At 52.3% G+C, this 15,905-nt stretch overlaps 4 protein-coding genes across 4 annotated transcripts; 2 read left to right on the top strand and 2 right to left on the bottom strand.

Annotated features, from left to right (window-relative positions):
* Positions 1–486: 486 nt before the first annotated feature.
* LOC6526008 (ceramide synthase) lies at positions 487–15,837 on the bottom strand. Its single transcript, XM_002101790.4, has 4 exons — positions 15,120–15,837; positions 1,432–1,894; positions 1,024–1,353; positions 487–952 (listed from the first exon to the last, which is right to left on the bottom strand). Exons 1-4 carry the CDS (start codon positions 15,524–15,526, stop codon positions 854–856), a joined length of 1,299 nt encoding a protein of 432 aa, XP_002101826.1. The 5' UTR covers positions 15,527–15,837; the 3' UTR covers positions 487–853.
* Positions 1,907–6,781, top strand: LOC6526010. The gene has a single exon (XM_002101792.4). The coding sequence runs from the start codon at positions 2,098–2,100 to the stop codon at positions 6,706–6,708; it is 4,611 nt and encodes a 1,536-aa protein (XP_002101828.2). The 5' UTR covers positions 1,907–2,097; the 3' UTR covers positions 6,709–6,781.
* On the bottom strand, positions 6,809–7,991 carry LOC26536330. The gene has a single exon (XM_015191101.3). The coding sequence runs from the start codon at positions 7,896–7,898 to the stop codon at positions 6,870–6,872; it is 1,029 nt and encodes a 342-aa protein (XP_015046587.1). The 5' UTR covers positions 7,899–7,991; the 3' UTR covers positions 6,809–6,869.
* LOC6526009 lies at positions 8,075–12,781 on the top strand. Its single transcript, XM_039373738.2, has one exon. The coding sequence runs from the start codon at positions 8,222–8,224 to the stop codon at positions 11,693–11,695; it is 3,474 nt and encodes a 1,157-aa protein (XP_039229672.1). The 5' UTR covers positions 8,075–8,221; the 3' UTR covers positions 11,696–12,781.
* Positions 15,838–15,905: the final 68 nt, after the last annotated feature.

Genomic DNA, 15,905 nt, shown 5'->3' with positions numbered 1-15,905 from the left:
TACTGATGCTTAACTCTCGTGTAGCACAGTTAAATTTTTGATTACAAATATTTTTGTATTTTAAAATATCGTGATATGCAATTCAGAAAATATATGTTCTGGTCGGCTGGTAGTTAAGTTGCAGCAAACTACTGTACATCGTTTGCCATTTGACCTTATTCTCTACATAGATGGCCGAAAAATGATCTACGGTCCCCGGGTATCTATATATTCTTTGATCACTATACAATATATATATATATATATACATATATATATATCAATATCAATATATGCACATCGAACATTCCTAGCCGTGCATCTGGCCAATTTCTTTTGGCTTTCATATGCTTCTCAGTTATCCCTTCGCATACGCAATATATATTTCTAACATTTATGGTATTAACACAAGCTTTTCCCTGGACAATTTGGTTTTTTTTTGTTTTTGGGGCGATTAACAACATCGATTTCGTGGATATAGCGGAAATTGAATGCAACATTAATTCGTTTATGTTTAGGGGGCTTGCTTCAAAAAATAAGCAACATAGTTTATTCGCTTTATCTGCATTTGGTTTTAGTTTTGTTCTCGTTCTCGTTCTTAGTTCTTCGTGTTCTTTAGTTTTTTTAGTATATAATGCCTTTTTAACACTAAATTTCTGTTCAATGTCTTCTGTTCATTTGTTATCCGCCATCGATTCCGCTGCCGTGTTCAATCTCTATCCATCCTCACGATTCTGCGTTCAGTTTTCGGCTTTCGACGTTGTGGGTCGTTGTAGTTGTTGTATAATTAATTGTTAAAAATGTATAAACAATAGCAAGATCTCCGCAATACGTTTGCGGCTGGAACTCTGCCTCAAAATAAATACAATTTGCACTAATTTTTGCCATTTACGACGGCGGTGGGGGTGGGCGTGGTCGCAGACTTTGCCGGTAGAACTGCATTAGGTGGCCGCCTCTTCTGCGGTAGAAAGACCTGAAATAGAAAAGGAAAGATATGCATGAAAGTGAGCAAGACAGAACGATTCGTATGCAACTGCCACGCACCTTGAGAGCCCCCAAAACCATCAGATAGAACCAGTAGAGCTGTGGCAAGAACAGTATAGCGATGCTGATGAGGCATCCTCGTGGCAGGCCACACATGGCCGACCACAGGGACGCAGCCTCAATGGCCAGGCTGTAGCGCCACATCACGTATGGCCACATGCAGACGCGGCACACGAAGAAGGTGGCCAGCATGAGCAGCCCATTGGCGATGTACACGCGCGAGTCCTTGAGGCGCATGGTGCTCAGGATGCTGCGCAACGAGACGAACGGCGTGGAGAACTCCATCATGAACATGTAGCTATAGATACAGTGGCCGCCACCGCGTATGTACTGAAATCGTTAGATATGTACATAGGTATTAAACATAGGTATATGTATGTGTTGTATGTGGTGGCAAGTTGTGCTTACCGTCACCACCAGCAATCCAAAGGTTCCGATAAAGACATGGTGTATCATCATGACCGGGTGCGTGACCACGTACTTAAGGAAGTCCCATCTACCGTCCTTGGGTATCTGGACACAGGCTCCATCGTAGTCGCAGATCTCGTGCAGATTGGTTGGAGTGCTGCCGTTGTTGTTGCCACTTGCCGGTGACTTGCTGCCGTTGACCTTGCCATTGGCATGACCATTGCTCACCACCGCTCCCTGCTCCCTGCCCTTGGTAATGCGCAGCAGGTGCAGCTTATCGGCGATCTTCTGGGTGTGCACCTTGTACATCGACCAGATGTCGTACATGAAGTAGGCGGTGCCGAACCAGCCGTACGCCTCCATCAAGAAGTGTGATGCATATACAAAGGATTTGGTGCACGTCGACTTGCAGACGATGAGTCCCACGAGGAAGGAGAATGTCGCCTGGATGGCCGACACGATTCTGGAAGCATAGTCATGTTTTAATACATATTCTTTGGGCATTCTTATTAGATAGTAATACGTTGAGATTGGGAAGCCTTTTCTCTAGATCTCATATTGTTCTAATATCAATTATACAATTCCCCCCTTTATATACATATGCACTACTTCAATTATGTGATAAAATAAAGTAATAAGCTGGCATGACGCATTTTACCTTATCGTATGAAGGTTGTAAGACTTGGGCTTAGATTCACAGTTTGCGATTACGTTCTTATGACTCAAAATTCAATTGAGCCTTCAGATTTCGACAAAACTCATAAATTATCTGGGAAAATCGTCAAAATTTTTGGTAACCAAGCGGAAGAAGTCATCTCTACCCTCCCTCATCATCGCAAGGCACCCCAAATGGAGCCATGTGATCCTGGTCCAGAACGAGCCATGCGGCAGTATCTAACCCGACTGCTGGAGACCGGCACCTCCCGTTCCACGGGCTGTCTGGATCGCTTCGTGCGAAAGGGCATGAGCAATTTTCCACCGCAATCATCAGCCCTCGAAGACAAGACGTCCCGTTGTTCGCTCTTCGAGCAGCTCCTGTCCGGCGAAAGCCGCAAATCGGAGCGTTTACTTGTGCCCGACCTGGCCACCGAGTGGTTCCGCAAGCAGAAGGTATTTCTGGACAAGCTCAGCCCCGAGGAGCTGGCCGCCCTCAGCGATGGATTGGCGGTTAGGGACAGCAAGAAGACACAAGCAGTCAGCAAGTCCGGAGCAGTGGCTCCAATAGCTAGCCAAATGAAGGATGCCGAGGAGTCTGGAGGCAAGGTGGCAGCATGCATTCCCACCACGGAGCCACGAGTGGTTAATGGTAACCCCTTCCTCCTCGGCAATGCCCAAGCGCAGAATGAGCACAGTAAGGGAGACAAGCGAAGGAGATTCCACTGGGAGAGGGCTGGCCATCGTTGTCCAGTGCGCAGAGGCAGCTGCTCCTGCCTGAAGCGACGGGCAGGCGCATCCTGTGACTGCCTCTTCCAGGCCGATGGACAGCCCATGGCCAGCGATTGCTTGGAGGCGGCACTCCGGACGGAGCCGCTGTTGCCGTGCCTGCGTCGCAAGTTCGACTTGCGCCAGGCGCCACAACGGCGTCTCGATCCGGCGCGCTTCCGTCGCATTTCGCCGGAGTTCTTTCGCATCCTGGCCAGCTACGAGGCGGCCATGAGCGAGAGCTGTCCGCTTTACGGCATCTCCATGCATCACTGGGGCGACACTGAGCCATGTTGTCCGTGTGGCGAGCGCCATACGAATGCGAAGCAGCGATTTCTGGGCGACGATTCGGTGGCCACATCTGTGTTGGCTCCTTCTTGGCCACCACTGGAATCCCGACCAATGGAGGACAACAAACAGCCCGCCAAGAAGCAGGCGGAGAGGAAGGGCTCCAAGTCGTTGAAGGAGAAATCAGAGAAGTTCAAGAAGTGCTGCTGCACAAATGACACCTGCCCCAATGAGTGTTGCGCGGTAACTAAGGGAACTGGAAAGCAACTAATGGACGATTCCTCCACTTCTGAGGATGAGCGACAGGAGCAATGGCGCAGAAAGCAGGTGGACAAGCAGGTGGACAAGCAGGTGGAGAAGCAGTTGAACAAGCCGGTGGAGAAAGCGGATGGCCAGAGGGTCAGGCAGGTGGACAGCGGACAGACTGCCCAATCGTCGAATCCCTCCGAGAATCGTCACCCTGAAAGGTGGCAGGGGCGCAGGAGCGAAAACCAACAGGAGCGGCAGCAAACGAATCCCGAGCGGCGGCGGAGATTCCCCTACTGCTTCCACCGGCAATCGCAGTCATACAGAGCTGCCTATGCTCCCTCGCACTTTTCGCCGCTGTCTTCCTATCCATCGGCTTCGCCGGCACCTGCTAATCCATCTGCGTCTGCACCTGCATCCTTGCCAGCTTCTTCGACTGCATCCACGCCTGCTTCGTCATCAAGCTCACCCGAAATGCCCAGGGAATGCCAGTGCCGACACCAGCCGCGGGGCATCCTCAGTGGATTCACTGGCATCTGCAAGCGTTGCATCGAACCAGGTCGCCATTTGCTCTACAATTTGAATGCGAACTACCAACAAAACCGCGAGCGCTACGGACAGATGCGTCAGAACAAGAAGCGGCCATTCCACATAGCCGCACAGCCGGCACCCTGCAGCTGGCAGAAGTCCAAGGGGGACTCCTGCAATGAAAGGATCGAGCAGGGCGACAGCAGCATTACACTGAGACCCCAATCCTTGGCCGAAACCCGCTTCCAGAACTGTCATCCGAATAGCGAAGTTATGCGTGGACAAGCCAACAGCGAACAGTCGTTGCCATTTCGCACACCCGCCAGCGAACGCACCTTGGCGGGTTGGAATCCAGTCCAGCAGGAGCAGCCACACTTGGAGGTGACACAATGCCAACCCGACTGCAAATGCGCATTGCCGCAGCAATCCTTCCAACTGCCGCCCGTCAGCAATTGCACTTTCGCGCTGGCCGAAGCCCAACAAGAGGTGCTCCAAAGTGTTGAGGTGACACGCAAGTCGAGCAGTGAGCTGGATTACTTGAAGTGCGGACATCGAGTTAGGGCCTGCTACTTGGCTAATGACTTTCACCAGCTGATGAAACGCGTGGCGCGGAAGAGACCCAGAGCCAAGTCGTCGAGTCCACGCCAGCAATCCACTGAAACTTCAGGTGCATCTTCATCGGAACGGTCCAAGATCCAAGCCAAATCTCATGCGAAACCCATAACTACGCCGCGATCTAAGCCAAGGATATTAGGTGCTTTGTTGCCAGAGGAATTCACAGCCAAGAGATTAACCATCACCAATTCGGCTACAGTGAAACTTCGCAATCTGCGGAAGGTCAAGAAAAAGAAGCCGGATCGTGAGCCCAGGAAGGAAAACTATAGTATGTGTCGGGTGCAAGGCGCTGCTCAAGATCAGAAGCTACCAAGCAGCAGCCAAGTGGGATATTCCTCAAAGAGCTCATCCAAGGCATCATCCCGAGGCACATCTCCGAAGAGCCAACGAGCAGCGAAGTGCTCAAATCGCAGTGCAAGCAAAGAGCGAAGTCAGAAGAGACCTTCCTCCTGCAGCTCCTCCTCACGCTCCTCGCAACGAGAGCGCTCCTCCAGCGGCCAACGTTGGGCTGCACAACATGCAGTTCCCGATACTCCTAGCACTTCGGATGCATCCTACTGGACACGGAAAAAAAGTCGAGAGCCAGCCAAGCAGAGCGAACAAAGGCAGAGATTTCAATCCAACTCCACGTATCCCTACCACTCCGATGTCTACTCCAGTCAGTACTCGAGAGTACAATCACCATACCGAAGTTCAGCACTGAAGTCGTCCACCAGGAAGGCGGCAATTCAATACCAGGCATCGCTGCCCAGCACTGCACCGCGGCACTTGGAGACGGGTCGCAGATACTACACGGACACGCAGCCGGGTGGCGGCGAGGTGGCGGGAGGCGCCAGGTGTAGCTGTCGCTCCCTGCGCTCCACCACCTCCATCCGGGCGCTCAGCTCCAACACGGACAGTGTCCGGTGTCCCTGTGCGCCCGCCCCCTCGGTGGCCAGTGTGGATCCAGCACAAGAGGCGCAGGTCCATGTGGCAGGGGAGCAGCAGGATGAGCACTGCTGTTGCTGCAGATACCACACTCCTCCGCTGGATGCAGCATATCTTCAGCCCAGTTCCACTCGCACTCCACCGCCATGTGGCTGCAGACGCCACAAGGCAATGTTGTTCAGTGACGCCATGAGGTGGCAGCCACAGCAGCATCACCACGCTCGCACGCTACTGCGCACCCAGCGTCCACCGCCACCGACATCGACATCGCCATCGCCATCGCCTCCTCCTGCGCCAGCGCTCCTGAAACACCAGCATTTGCTCATGTTTCCACAGTATCCACAGTACCATGTGGAAAGCGCAGCCGTTGAGCAAACCCCCGAATGGCTTCCGGAGTACCAAGCACCTGGTCACTATCCAAACAATGCTAGCCAGCAGTGGGAAGACTCGCCCTATTGCACGCAGAACAACTACCTCATGTCGGACAGCCCAAGGAACAACTCCTACGCTGGCCAGTCCACATATCAAGCAAACCTGGGCGGGAATCGCGCTGGAGCCTTAAGAGCTGCTGCTCAGGGGCTTAGAGGTGTGGTCCAGGCTCTGGGCGGAACTCGGCCCAGATCGAGACACAATCCGCAACTGGATTGCCACCAGCAAAGTGGCTGCAGCCAGGAACAGAATCCAAGCAACTTGGAAGCTGGGCCATATCACAGCCAGGTGAGGGTGCTGCATTCAAACGATGTCTCCCATCCAACACACCACATGGATGATGAAGCTGTCCTTTACACGAGACCATCCACATCGACCTACTACGAGAACTATCCGCTGAGGAATGAAATCCCCAGCAGCTGCAATGCAAGGAGGAGTATGGAAAGGGATCAATCGACGTTTCGGATGGAAGGTGGTGGACGGCAAGCCGCAGGATCTAGCAGTTTATCCGACAAACCCCAAAAACTGTCACATCCCACGCCACTTGCCATGTTCTTTGAGAGCTTGAGAGCCAAACACGCTGCTTCTGCAATTCCCACGACCAAACAGAGCCTAGTCAATGATTGCTCCGATTCAATGCAATCCTCGTCCAGTGACGATGAGGCGGACGCAGATGACAGCTTGGACTGGCGGCACAGGCACAGGCAACTGCGCAGTGCCTCGCAGGATACCATGGTCATCCCACCCACCTACACAGGGCTGCTCGAGGAGCAAGTGCTCGGCGAGTATCTGCCCAGTCCGCGATGCAAACGCAGGACATAACTCAACACGAACTGCAAGTTCCGATCTCCAGGCATCTGTGCATCTGAATAAACTATAGTAAATATTTGAAAAATCCTTCCAAATGAAGAGCAAAGCGCAGTTGCATTAGGGAATTTTTAGTAAATGTAGATGGACCGAGATCAAAGACAGACGAAGATTCCCTATCGATCGCCGCCCTGCATGCGCACTCCCACGTTGGCCGCTTCCGGCTTGTTCCTCTTCGGCGAGCCGGCGGAGTTGTGTGAGCCACGGCGAGATCCCTTCTCCGAGGCATTGATGCTGCTCCGATTGGCCGGCGCCCAGCTCTTCCGGTTGGAGGAGCGACGCAAGGAGGTGGCGGTACTGCGTACGATTGGCGTTGTGCCCTCGTTCCGTGAGCTCATGTCGTCCGGTTCCGGAACGCGACGGGTGCAGTATATCTGCGCGGTGATGGTTCTGCGCGGCTTCTTCTGTGCATCCGCATCCTTGCTCTTGGACTTCTCTCTGCGACGGCGGCGCTTCTTAATCACCGCTTCCTTGTCGGTGGCGACCACTTTCTGGTATAGATTGCACAGCTCCAAGCACTGCCGCCCGCTGTGGAACCGCTTCGCGCGTCCGTCCTGCTCCAAGATGCCGCACACCAGCTCGTCCAGCTTCACATGCTGCACCACCGACAGCAGGCCAGCGAGATCCACGGGACAGGCGGCCCGGGCATTCAGCTTGTACAGCATGGCCAGCAGCTGTGTCCGCTGCTCCGGCACCAGCACCGGGCCGAGAAAGATCAGGCGCAACAGCTTGTACGTGTTCCGCCGGTCCAGCGGATCGATGCGGTGGCCACAGCGATCGAACATGCTGTCGTAGATCCTCAGGTCGTGCAGCTCCGTGTACGGCGCCTTCACGTTCTCCATCACCGACCAGGTGCGATCGCGCGGATAGCGCGGCAGCGGCCTGCTCTCGTGATAGGCGAGTAGAAAGAGCGTGGTCAGGATCTGGAACTTGCTCACCCGGAACAGGCAGCTGAACGCCTCCACAATGTGCCTGTTGCGCTGGCAGCTGCAGTGGCACTCGTGCTTCGACTCGTTGTGGCAGCACAGTGTGCACTTGGCGGACGGACAGCACTGGTAGACCGTCGCTGGATGCATTGGCTGCCATGGCACATGACCAGCTGGTGGGCAGCACATCGATGGTGCACTCATCGGTGCACAGCACATCTCCCTCAATCTCGGCGAGAAACTACAATTTTGGGTTTTCTGTATCGAAAGGTTGATTTCCAGATTGAAAACAATGCCATGGCTTCAAACTAATACTAACTAATAATTTGAATACACATGTTTTTCCACATCACAGTAGGTACATCTGCTGTATGTCATTACTATTTACTCCCTTTACCAATCATTATGTTAAATTATCGAATAAAAATTAAACAAAATCGTTTTTAACCATTGAGAAAAAAGTACAAAAACTAAATTTCGAGATCAATTGAAATTCCCGTTCGACCACAAGATCCAACCACAAAACTTTCGGCATAGGCGCCATGTCCACGGAGATGTCTAAATTCTTAGGTGGAGGCCGCCGTACTCCCGCCAATCGAAACTTGGCGCTCAAGAGCAGAACGGGCACTGGCGTTGGAACCCCAAAAGGTGGTGCTGCTGCTGCAATGCAGCCACCAAGTCAAAGGAAGCCAGGGCCATCAAATGACACAGCAGGAGCTTCGAGATTGGGAGGAGGAACTGGTGCAGCACAGCCGGCAAACAAGTCCAGTACCAGACCATCGAGTGGAGCAGCTGGAGCTGTGCCCAAGAAACCAGCAAGTCGAGCAACTCCGGCGAGCGCAGTGACAGCAGATGCAGCCAAGCCAGTGCCCAAAAGGGCAACTGGTGGTGGTGTTGCCACGAGGGTTATGCAAACCACGGCCACATCCACGTTGCGTCGCAGGCCAGCTCCTCCGGCTGCCGCAAGGATACCCATCTCCCGCCGCGTAAACGAGGTCAAGTGGATCATGAAGCCATCGCAGAGCTTTACGCCGTGCAGCAAGTCCTCCTCCGAGGATCATTTTCCGCCACTGGCCAGCGGATCGCAGGAGCGCAAGGCGGATCACGCTGCAGATTTGGAGCAACGATGCAGGTGCAGCAGCAGCAGCAGCAGCAGTAGCAGCAGTGGTGGTGGTGGTCATCTGCACAGGTCGCAGCTACTGATGCCTTTGCCGGCTGAACAGATTGGGCGGACAACAAGGAGCAAGGGGCGAGCATCGCGCATATTCCGTGTGCCCAGCCAGCGGATCATGCACGTGGATGCGCTGATGCAGGCACAGCTGCGCCAGATGAATCCGCGAAGAATGAGAAACCAGACGAGTAGGTCCCCCAACTGGTCAGCCAGTAGGTCCATACCAAGTCCATTGTCCCAACAATCATCCTTTAGATCGCCAAGCAGCTCGCCCAGCAGTTCAACCGAAGTTGTGGCGCTGAAGGATGTACCTCTGCGTGATGCCACACCCATAACCCCGTTACCCGATCTTGTCAACACATTGCAGCTGCCGATCTCCTGCTCTCCCAGTCCGGACGTTGCTAGTAGTCCCGCTCCCAGCCGGAGTCGCCTTCAGAGTCCAGCCATGAGCACCAGTTCGAACTCCAGCAGCTGCACCACGGAGAACGTTGTAGTACGGAGCAGCACGTCCAGTACGTCAAGTCCCCACTCGAATACCACCAGCAGCAACACCAGTGTGATTGAGTGCAAGCAAGGGATCAGTACGCCCACCGCCGAGCAACTGAGTCCTGCAGTACAAGGTGCGATGGGTAGCAAGGCCATCAAGCTGACCTCGACGGTGATTAAGATCATGCAGCCTGTCTCATCGAAGGGGGACGTGAAAACGCCGGAAAATCAAAATCCCAAGGAGAAGGAGAAGAAGGAGCAGGAGAAGAAGCAGGAGATGGAGCAGGAGAAGGAGCAGAAGAAGGAGCAGGAGAAGGAGCAGAAGAAGGAGCAGGGGAAGGAGCAGGAGAAAAGGCAGAGGAAGGAGCAGGAGAAGGTGCAGGAAAAGGAGCAGAACAAGTTTCCCGTGCAGAAGGGCAACGCCAAAACGAGGATGGCAATGAACGCACCCATGGTGCAATCGATTTCGCCACCAAAGTTCATGCCCATGGTCAAGGTGCCGAATCCAATCAGCCAGTCGGTAAATCATGTCGTCAATCAGCTAACCGCTCAACTGAAGGAAGCCGCCATGATGCACCGCTCCAAAGACGAGCTACCAAAGGATTCTAATACGTATGAAGCATTCTCAGCAAAGGATCCCTCGCGAAAGCCTTCCATTTATCTGCTCATGAATCAGCCAAGAAATCAGTCAGGTGCCTCGACAAATGAACCGTTCAAGGATTCGTGGGTCATTCAACCAATGGAGCAGTCAAAGTTATCCACGATTAAGCTGCACAAGGACGAGGCGGTGAAACAGCACACCAATCGTTATCTGGACGAATCCATAGAGCATCCTAGGCAATATATAAATCAACGCAAGGTGAGCGCGGCCAGTCAGCAGAGAAATGAATCAAAGAGCCCAGCTAGGAACCTCCATATGATGATGATAAGTTCGCCAAAGGAGTCAACAGTGCAACATCCAATGAGTCAGTATGTGACACCGCCAAAGGCTAGAAGACAGCCTTCCAAGAGCTCGTTGCTTCTGCGGCCCAGAGAGTCGAAGACAGGAATAACAAGGAATCCGTACATCGAAGAAACCAAAACATTGTCGAGGCTTCCAGCTGGTGCCAGGCGAACACCACCCGTTTCGGTGAATAGAATCAGCCAGCCGTCCACGTCCACGGGTAGCCCAAAAGTGGTGCCTCACCCGGAAGCGCAAAAACCAGAAGCCACAACGGTTGGCAAGATCATTCGAAAGGAGCAGCACAAGGTGCCGCGCACCATGGAGGACGGCATCGACATGAGCTACCAGTACTTTGTGTCGATTCCCCTCAAGCGTGGCAGGAAGCCACAGGTGGTTCGCTACCTCTACCGCCCCATGGTGCGTCAACTTAACGCTCCTCCTTCGTCCAGTCGCCGCTTCAGACGCGCAAGTAGAAAAGCAGCAGCAGCAGCGGTGGCGGCGGCGGCAGCGGCGGCAGCGGCGGCAGCGGCGGCAGCGGCCAGAGATGAAGATCAGCCAAAGGCAGCAGAGGCGGCGGCATCACAAAAGATGGATCCCGAGCTGCAAGCACTGGGCGGAATGCCTCTGCCGCTGGAGGATGCACCATCGCAGAGTACAGAGCCTTCGACACAAGCGGCAGTTAAGTCAAAGATCCTGCTTGATCCCGAGGCAGCGCTAAATGCTCCGTACGAGGTGCCACCGCTCAAGCTGAATGCGCGCTACAAGGCGATGATGGAGCAGCTGGCCCAGATGCCCTATCCCGAGGACAAGTCCACTCGTCATCGTCGACGACGCTCCAATCGCCAAGAGCGCGCTGCCGGCGGCGCTGACCAGGAGCCTTCAACGTTCCAAGACCCGGGCTTTGGTGGTGGCGACAGTGCGAAGAGTGAAATGAGCGCCCTGCAGCAGGTGTCGTCCATCTGGAAATCGGGTTCCCGTTTGCCCAAGCCAGTCAACTATCAGCCGGAAGCCAATCGTCTTAGCACGGCAACCGGTGCTCCGATATCCTATCATTCGCCGGTGCAATTTGAACACTCCATGTCGGACTCGGAGCACTTCATTCTGCCAGATGGTGGACCGTTGATGATTCAGGCCATCACCTACGACGATATCGAGAAGAGGGAGCAAAGGGAGCAGAGGCTACTGGATGGGAAGCAGGAACAAAACGTCCATCCGTCGCAGGAACGCAAAGAGGGCAGCAAATCAGTGAGCTTCCATCCTGGCGAGGTGGAAGTCAGTGAGTTCCCCGTGAGCAGCAGCTCCATCAGCATCAGCTCCTCATCGAGCAGCAACTGTGGCGTAAGCAAGACCAAAACCCGCCGCACCTCCAAGAAGCGGAAGTCCAAGTCCAAGGGAAGGGGCAAGGTGCGCAAGTGATAAGAGGTTTCCGAAATCTGAAGTAACTGGCATCGTGGACACTGCAAGCCAAACCAAACAATTGATCTCCGTAGCTTGAATAGATTTCAAAGATCCATTCTTTTTTAACCACTAAAAGTTAAGAAATGATTTTGTAGGTTTTGAATATATTGCCATTAAATCACAAATGGTAACACAATACCCCCACCAAAGCCAGCTAATCTTCCACTCTAGTACGAGTATATAAGCTCAACGTTTCCATATACATTCGCATAAGGATTTCACGCAATGGCGAAGACGATGACTTCACCAGGCGATGGCGCACCCACAAAGGTCAAGGTCCTGCTGCGGCGATTGCTCAATGCCAGGATGTTGGTCATTAGCGACGGAGCCGGCGCCTCAAACTAATGGCCAGCGATTGCCCAACCCCCTGCGATACGAGTAATGAAATAGACTCGAATTAGCTGGAGTGCTGCGAATATAATTGCTTGAGGTTTTAATATCAATGTAATGATTTACTGAATAACTTCATAAGTTCTTTCTTCTTCAGTTGTGCTCCTAGTTTTGTGACCCATTTGCCCACGCAATCAATTAGTCAAACGTGATTCCGCCGCCTAGTGCAAAGTGATCACTTAACCTTGACGCACCCGGGAGCACCAGTAGCTTCATTCCAGCACTGAATCCGAATTGGAATCGAAAGGGGAATGGGACTCGAACTCGAGCTCGAACTCGGACTCAGCGCAACAGAACCGATGCAAAGTCCCCACATCGAATGTGGGCATTAGTTCCAATTAGAAGCGCCGCCGATTCTGCCTAATGAATGGCCCCAAAGGTGTCTAGTATATATATATAGTATATATACACTATACTATACCCATTATATACACATGCACTATACTACATACATATATGCATTCGCGTACAGGTGCCGTATATCTGGGCTGGGCCACGCCGGGCAATCGAATCGAATGTGATTTGGATATCGGTTACTGGGTCGCAACGTCGAAGCGCCGCGTATGTCCACAATCCAAGCAAGCGAGCAAGTCAGCAAGTCAGCAAGTCAGCGGTAATGCAAATAAACAAATAGCCTCAACTATGTCCAATTAAGATGTATGACAAAAGTCAAGGGAGGGGGCGAAAAGCGATGGAAAGTTTTTGAATAGTTCTACGTCGATTGGCTGCTTTATTATACCCAGTTTTCCCATTCCACGATTCCCTCGAGCTTTTCAAAAGCCTCCAAAGCATCTAACAACAAGCCGCTTATCGCTTATCAATGCTGGATGCACTCACTCACCCAAATCGATTCGTTTACCCGATAGTGGCGAGTAGAGCAGAACAGAACAGAACCAAGCCGAACAGACAGACCCGGATAGATAGAGGGCGGCGGAAGATAGGCGGGGCCAATCACAAGAGCTCCGGCTGATTGCCTTATCGCTGATTCCCAACGCGAAGGTGAAGTGCGTCTGTCTGGTGGGACTTACAACGATCGTGGGCCATTAATTAACCACCAGGAAATTGGGTCGTCTGGCCGGGATTAGATGCGTAGTCCGGGTCAGGCGGATACTAATAGATGCCAGGCATACAATCTGAATAGCATAATTAACGCACAAAGCTGCGTTGAAAGCTCTGAGTTTGAAACTAGAAAAGTCATTGCAAATGAGAATCTAAGTTTTAGTAGAAGAAAGCAAATGAGAATCAAAGTTTTAGTAGAAGAAAGCAAATGAGAATCTTAGTTTTAGTAGAAGAAAGCAAATGAGAATCTAAGTTTTAGTAGAAGAAAGCAAATGAGAATCTAAGTTTTAGTAGAAGAAAGCAAATGAGAATCAAAGTTTTAGTAGAAGAAAGCAAATGAGAATCAAAGTTCTAGTAGAAGAAAGCAAATGAGAATCTAAGTTTTAGTAGAAGAAAGCAGTGAGTGGGAAGCATGTGATGAGTGCTTATCCAAGTTTACGGCTCTGATAAAGCACATCGAGCCCATTCCCGTCCAGAGATCGGGTTGTGTAACACCTGTGTACAGCAATTGGCCGCACATGGCAATACTCTATGTATGTTTCATCATAACAAATGTACGTGTGTATGCAATCGCAAGGGGGGAAAGCCTCAATTTAAGCGCGTTAAACAATTCTACACACAGTTTAATTAACACTCGGGATTGCGGGATTGCGGGGCAACAAGTTGGGCAAGGGGATACTCCATAGTTGGGCAATTACTAATGAATGGCCGTTTTGTTGTGCGCTTGCATCGGGCGCATTGAAAAGCTGTGAAATTAGATTCTCTCAAATAATTTACTGTGCATTCAAGCATTCAAGAGAACTGATCACATTACTGAGCAAATGCCAAGGATATATGCAGGATATTTGTGTGAGAGAAAAGGGAGCTCGTTCCACTGGCTGATTAAATGCGTTTCAAGTCGATTGATTGCTGTTTCCCCCCCGCAATTATTCCGATTCGAAACTGAAACCCACTAGCCTTGAGCCAAAACCCGTTCTATCCCGGCTCCTCATCTCATCTCATCTCCTCTCCTCCCACAACCCACAACCCACAACCCACTGCCCACATCCCACGCCCGCCGCAAGACCTTGACCCGCATGTCGCTGTGCTCGAGAAGATGATGATATAAATCAGCGTCGCCTAAGGAACGCCATTGCCGAATGTCGGGGACAACAGCCAACCGCCTGCTGTCCAGCTGAGCTTTGTGTATATACCACTAAGCTATGGTTCCATCTGTCCACGTCGATGGGAGAGGAAGGGCCCGTCCAGAGTGTGTACTTAAAACTGGGTAAGGCACTTTGGATTCGCGCCCGCGTAATATATTTCCCTAGATAAGGTTGAAAAGGTGAAGGAAAAGTTGAAGTGCCCACCACTTGGGTAGGGTTCCACTTCATAGTGTAATCTAATTATGCTTCAACTTGGGCTAAATTCAGCTCAGCAGCAGCTAAAACACTAAGTGAGTCATCCGCCACCTTAAGGCGGGAATTTGATTGATGTTGAGAATACCTGTTACTTGGTTATTACGCTCATTGCCCACATACGTAATCGATGACAGCAGCAAGCTGCAGCTTTAGCTATCCCAAGTCCTAACTGACTAACTACGTCTGTGTGTAAGCCGTTCCAGTTGCACTTATGGCACTGATATTGGCCAACATAAGTATCTATTATTATGAGCTTATATAAGTATTAGAAACGCATAAATAGATTGCATGAATCATGTGGTCGATGGAAGGGCAGCTACTTATTTGACACAAAAACAAAAGGGGTTTCGGGAGTTGGGAATTGGGCATAGTGACACCCCCCACCCCCCACACCAACCCCCTGACTGCATAACGCAAGTGCAGTAGGTGCGTGTGTGGGTGCGTGTGTGGGTGTGCAGTGCGGGAAAATCGATACGAATGTGCGTGCAACAGCCGCATCCGTGAATTGAGTGGGCGTTCGCCCTTCTACTCACTTGTTGGTGATCTCCAGGACGTCGGACATCATCAGGCGGTACTTGCGACGAAAGCGCTGGCCATGCGTCGTCTCCAGCAGGTATTTGTTGCAGAAGTCCGTTAGCGAAACGAAGTAGATGAATCCCAGCGAGGTGAGCACCAGGCCGCGCTGCAGCGAGATGCGGTCACTGCTGTTGGGTATCTGCCACAGGCTGCCGCAGGCCAGGCCCATCGAACCAATGGAGAAGGCCAGCGAGAAGTAGCAGCCGCGTCCCGTTGCCTTGCCCGACGTTCCCGCCTCCTTGGCGCCAGCATCCTGACCCAATAATGGCTGTTGCTCCTCCGAACGCACGGCTTTGGTGGCGGCGGCAACGGCAGTTCCTCCTCCTGCTCCGTTGCCATTCGCCGGCTGGCGGCGCTGCTGCATCCTGGCTGCGTCCACGCTCGGCCAAAAAAAACAAAACCTCGCACTAAAACCCTTCTTCTGATGGCGAAGGCGACGCAACCTGTTGCGGAAACCGGGAAACGGATTCCGGGTTGCGGATTCCGGACTCCTGACGCTGCTGCTCCCGCTGACGGCGGGCGGCGGACTTGACTCGGCTGCGGTTGTTTACTGGCGGCACTGCGTCTGGGACATGACGATTGGGCGACTGGGCGAACGGGAGGAGCTGGAAGACTCGGCGGTGCGAGGGCTCATGGATTCGTGCGGATTCGTTGTCGCAACCTATCGGTGGCAATCGTTCTTCGATTGTGCGTGCCTATCGGGGCAGTGTGGCCGCCTGCCAAACGCCAATTAATACCAAATT

This window comes from Drosophila yakuba, chromosome X (genome assembly GCF_016746365.2).
Source record: "Drosophila yakuba strain Tai18E2 chromosome X, Prin_Dyak_Tai18E2_2.1, whole genome shotgun sequence".
NCBI lineage: Eukaryota > Metazoa > Arthropoda > Insecta > Diptera > Drosophilidae > Drosophila > Drosophila yakuba.
The sequence above is the reverse complement of the archived record's forward strand: the minus strand, read 5'-3'. Positions and strand labels throughout refer to the sequence as shown.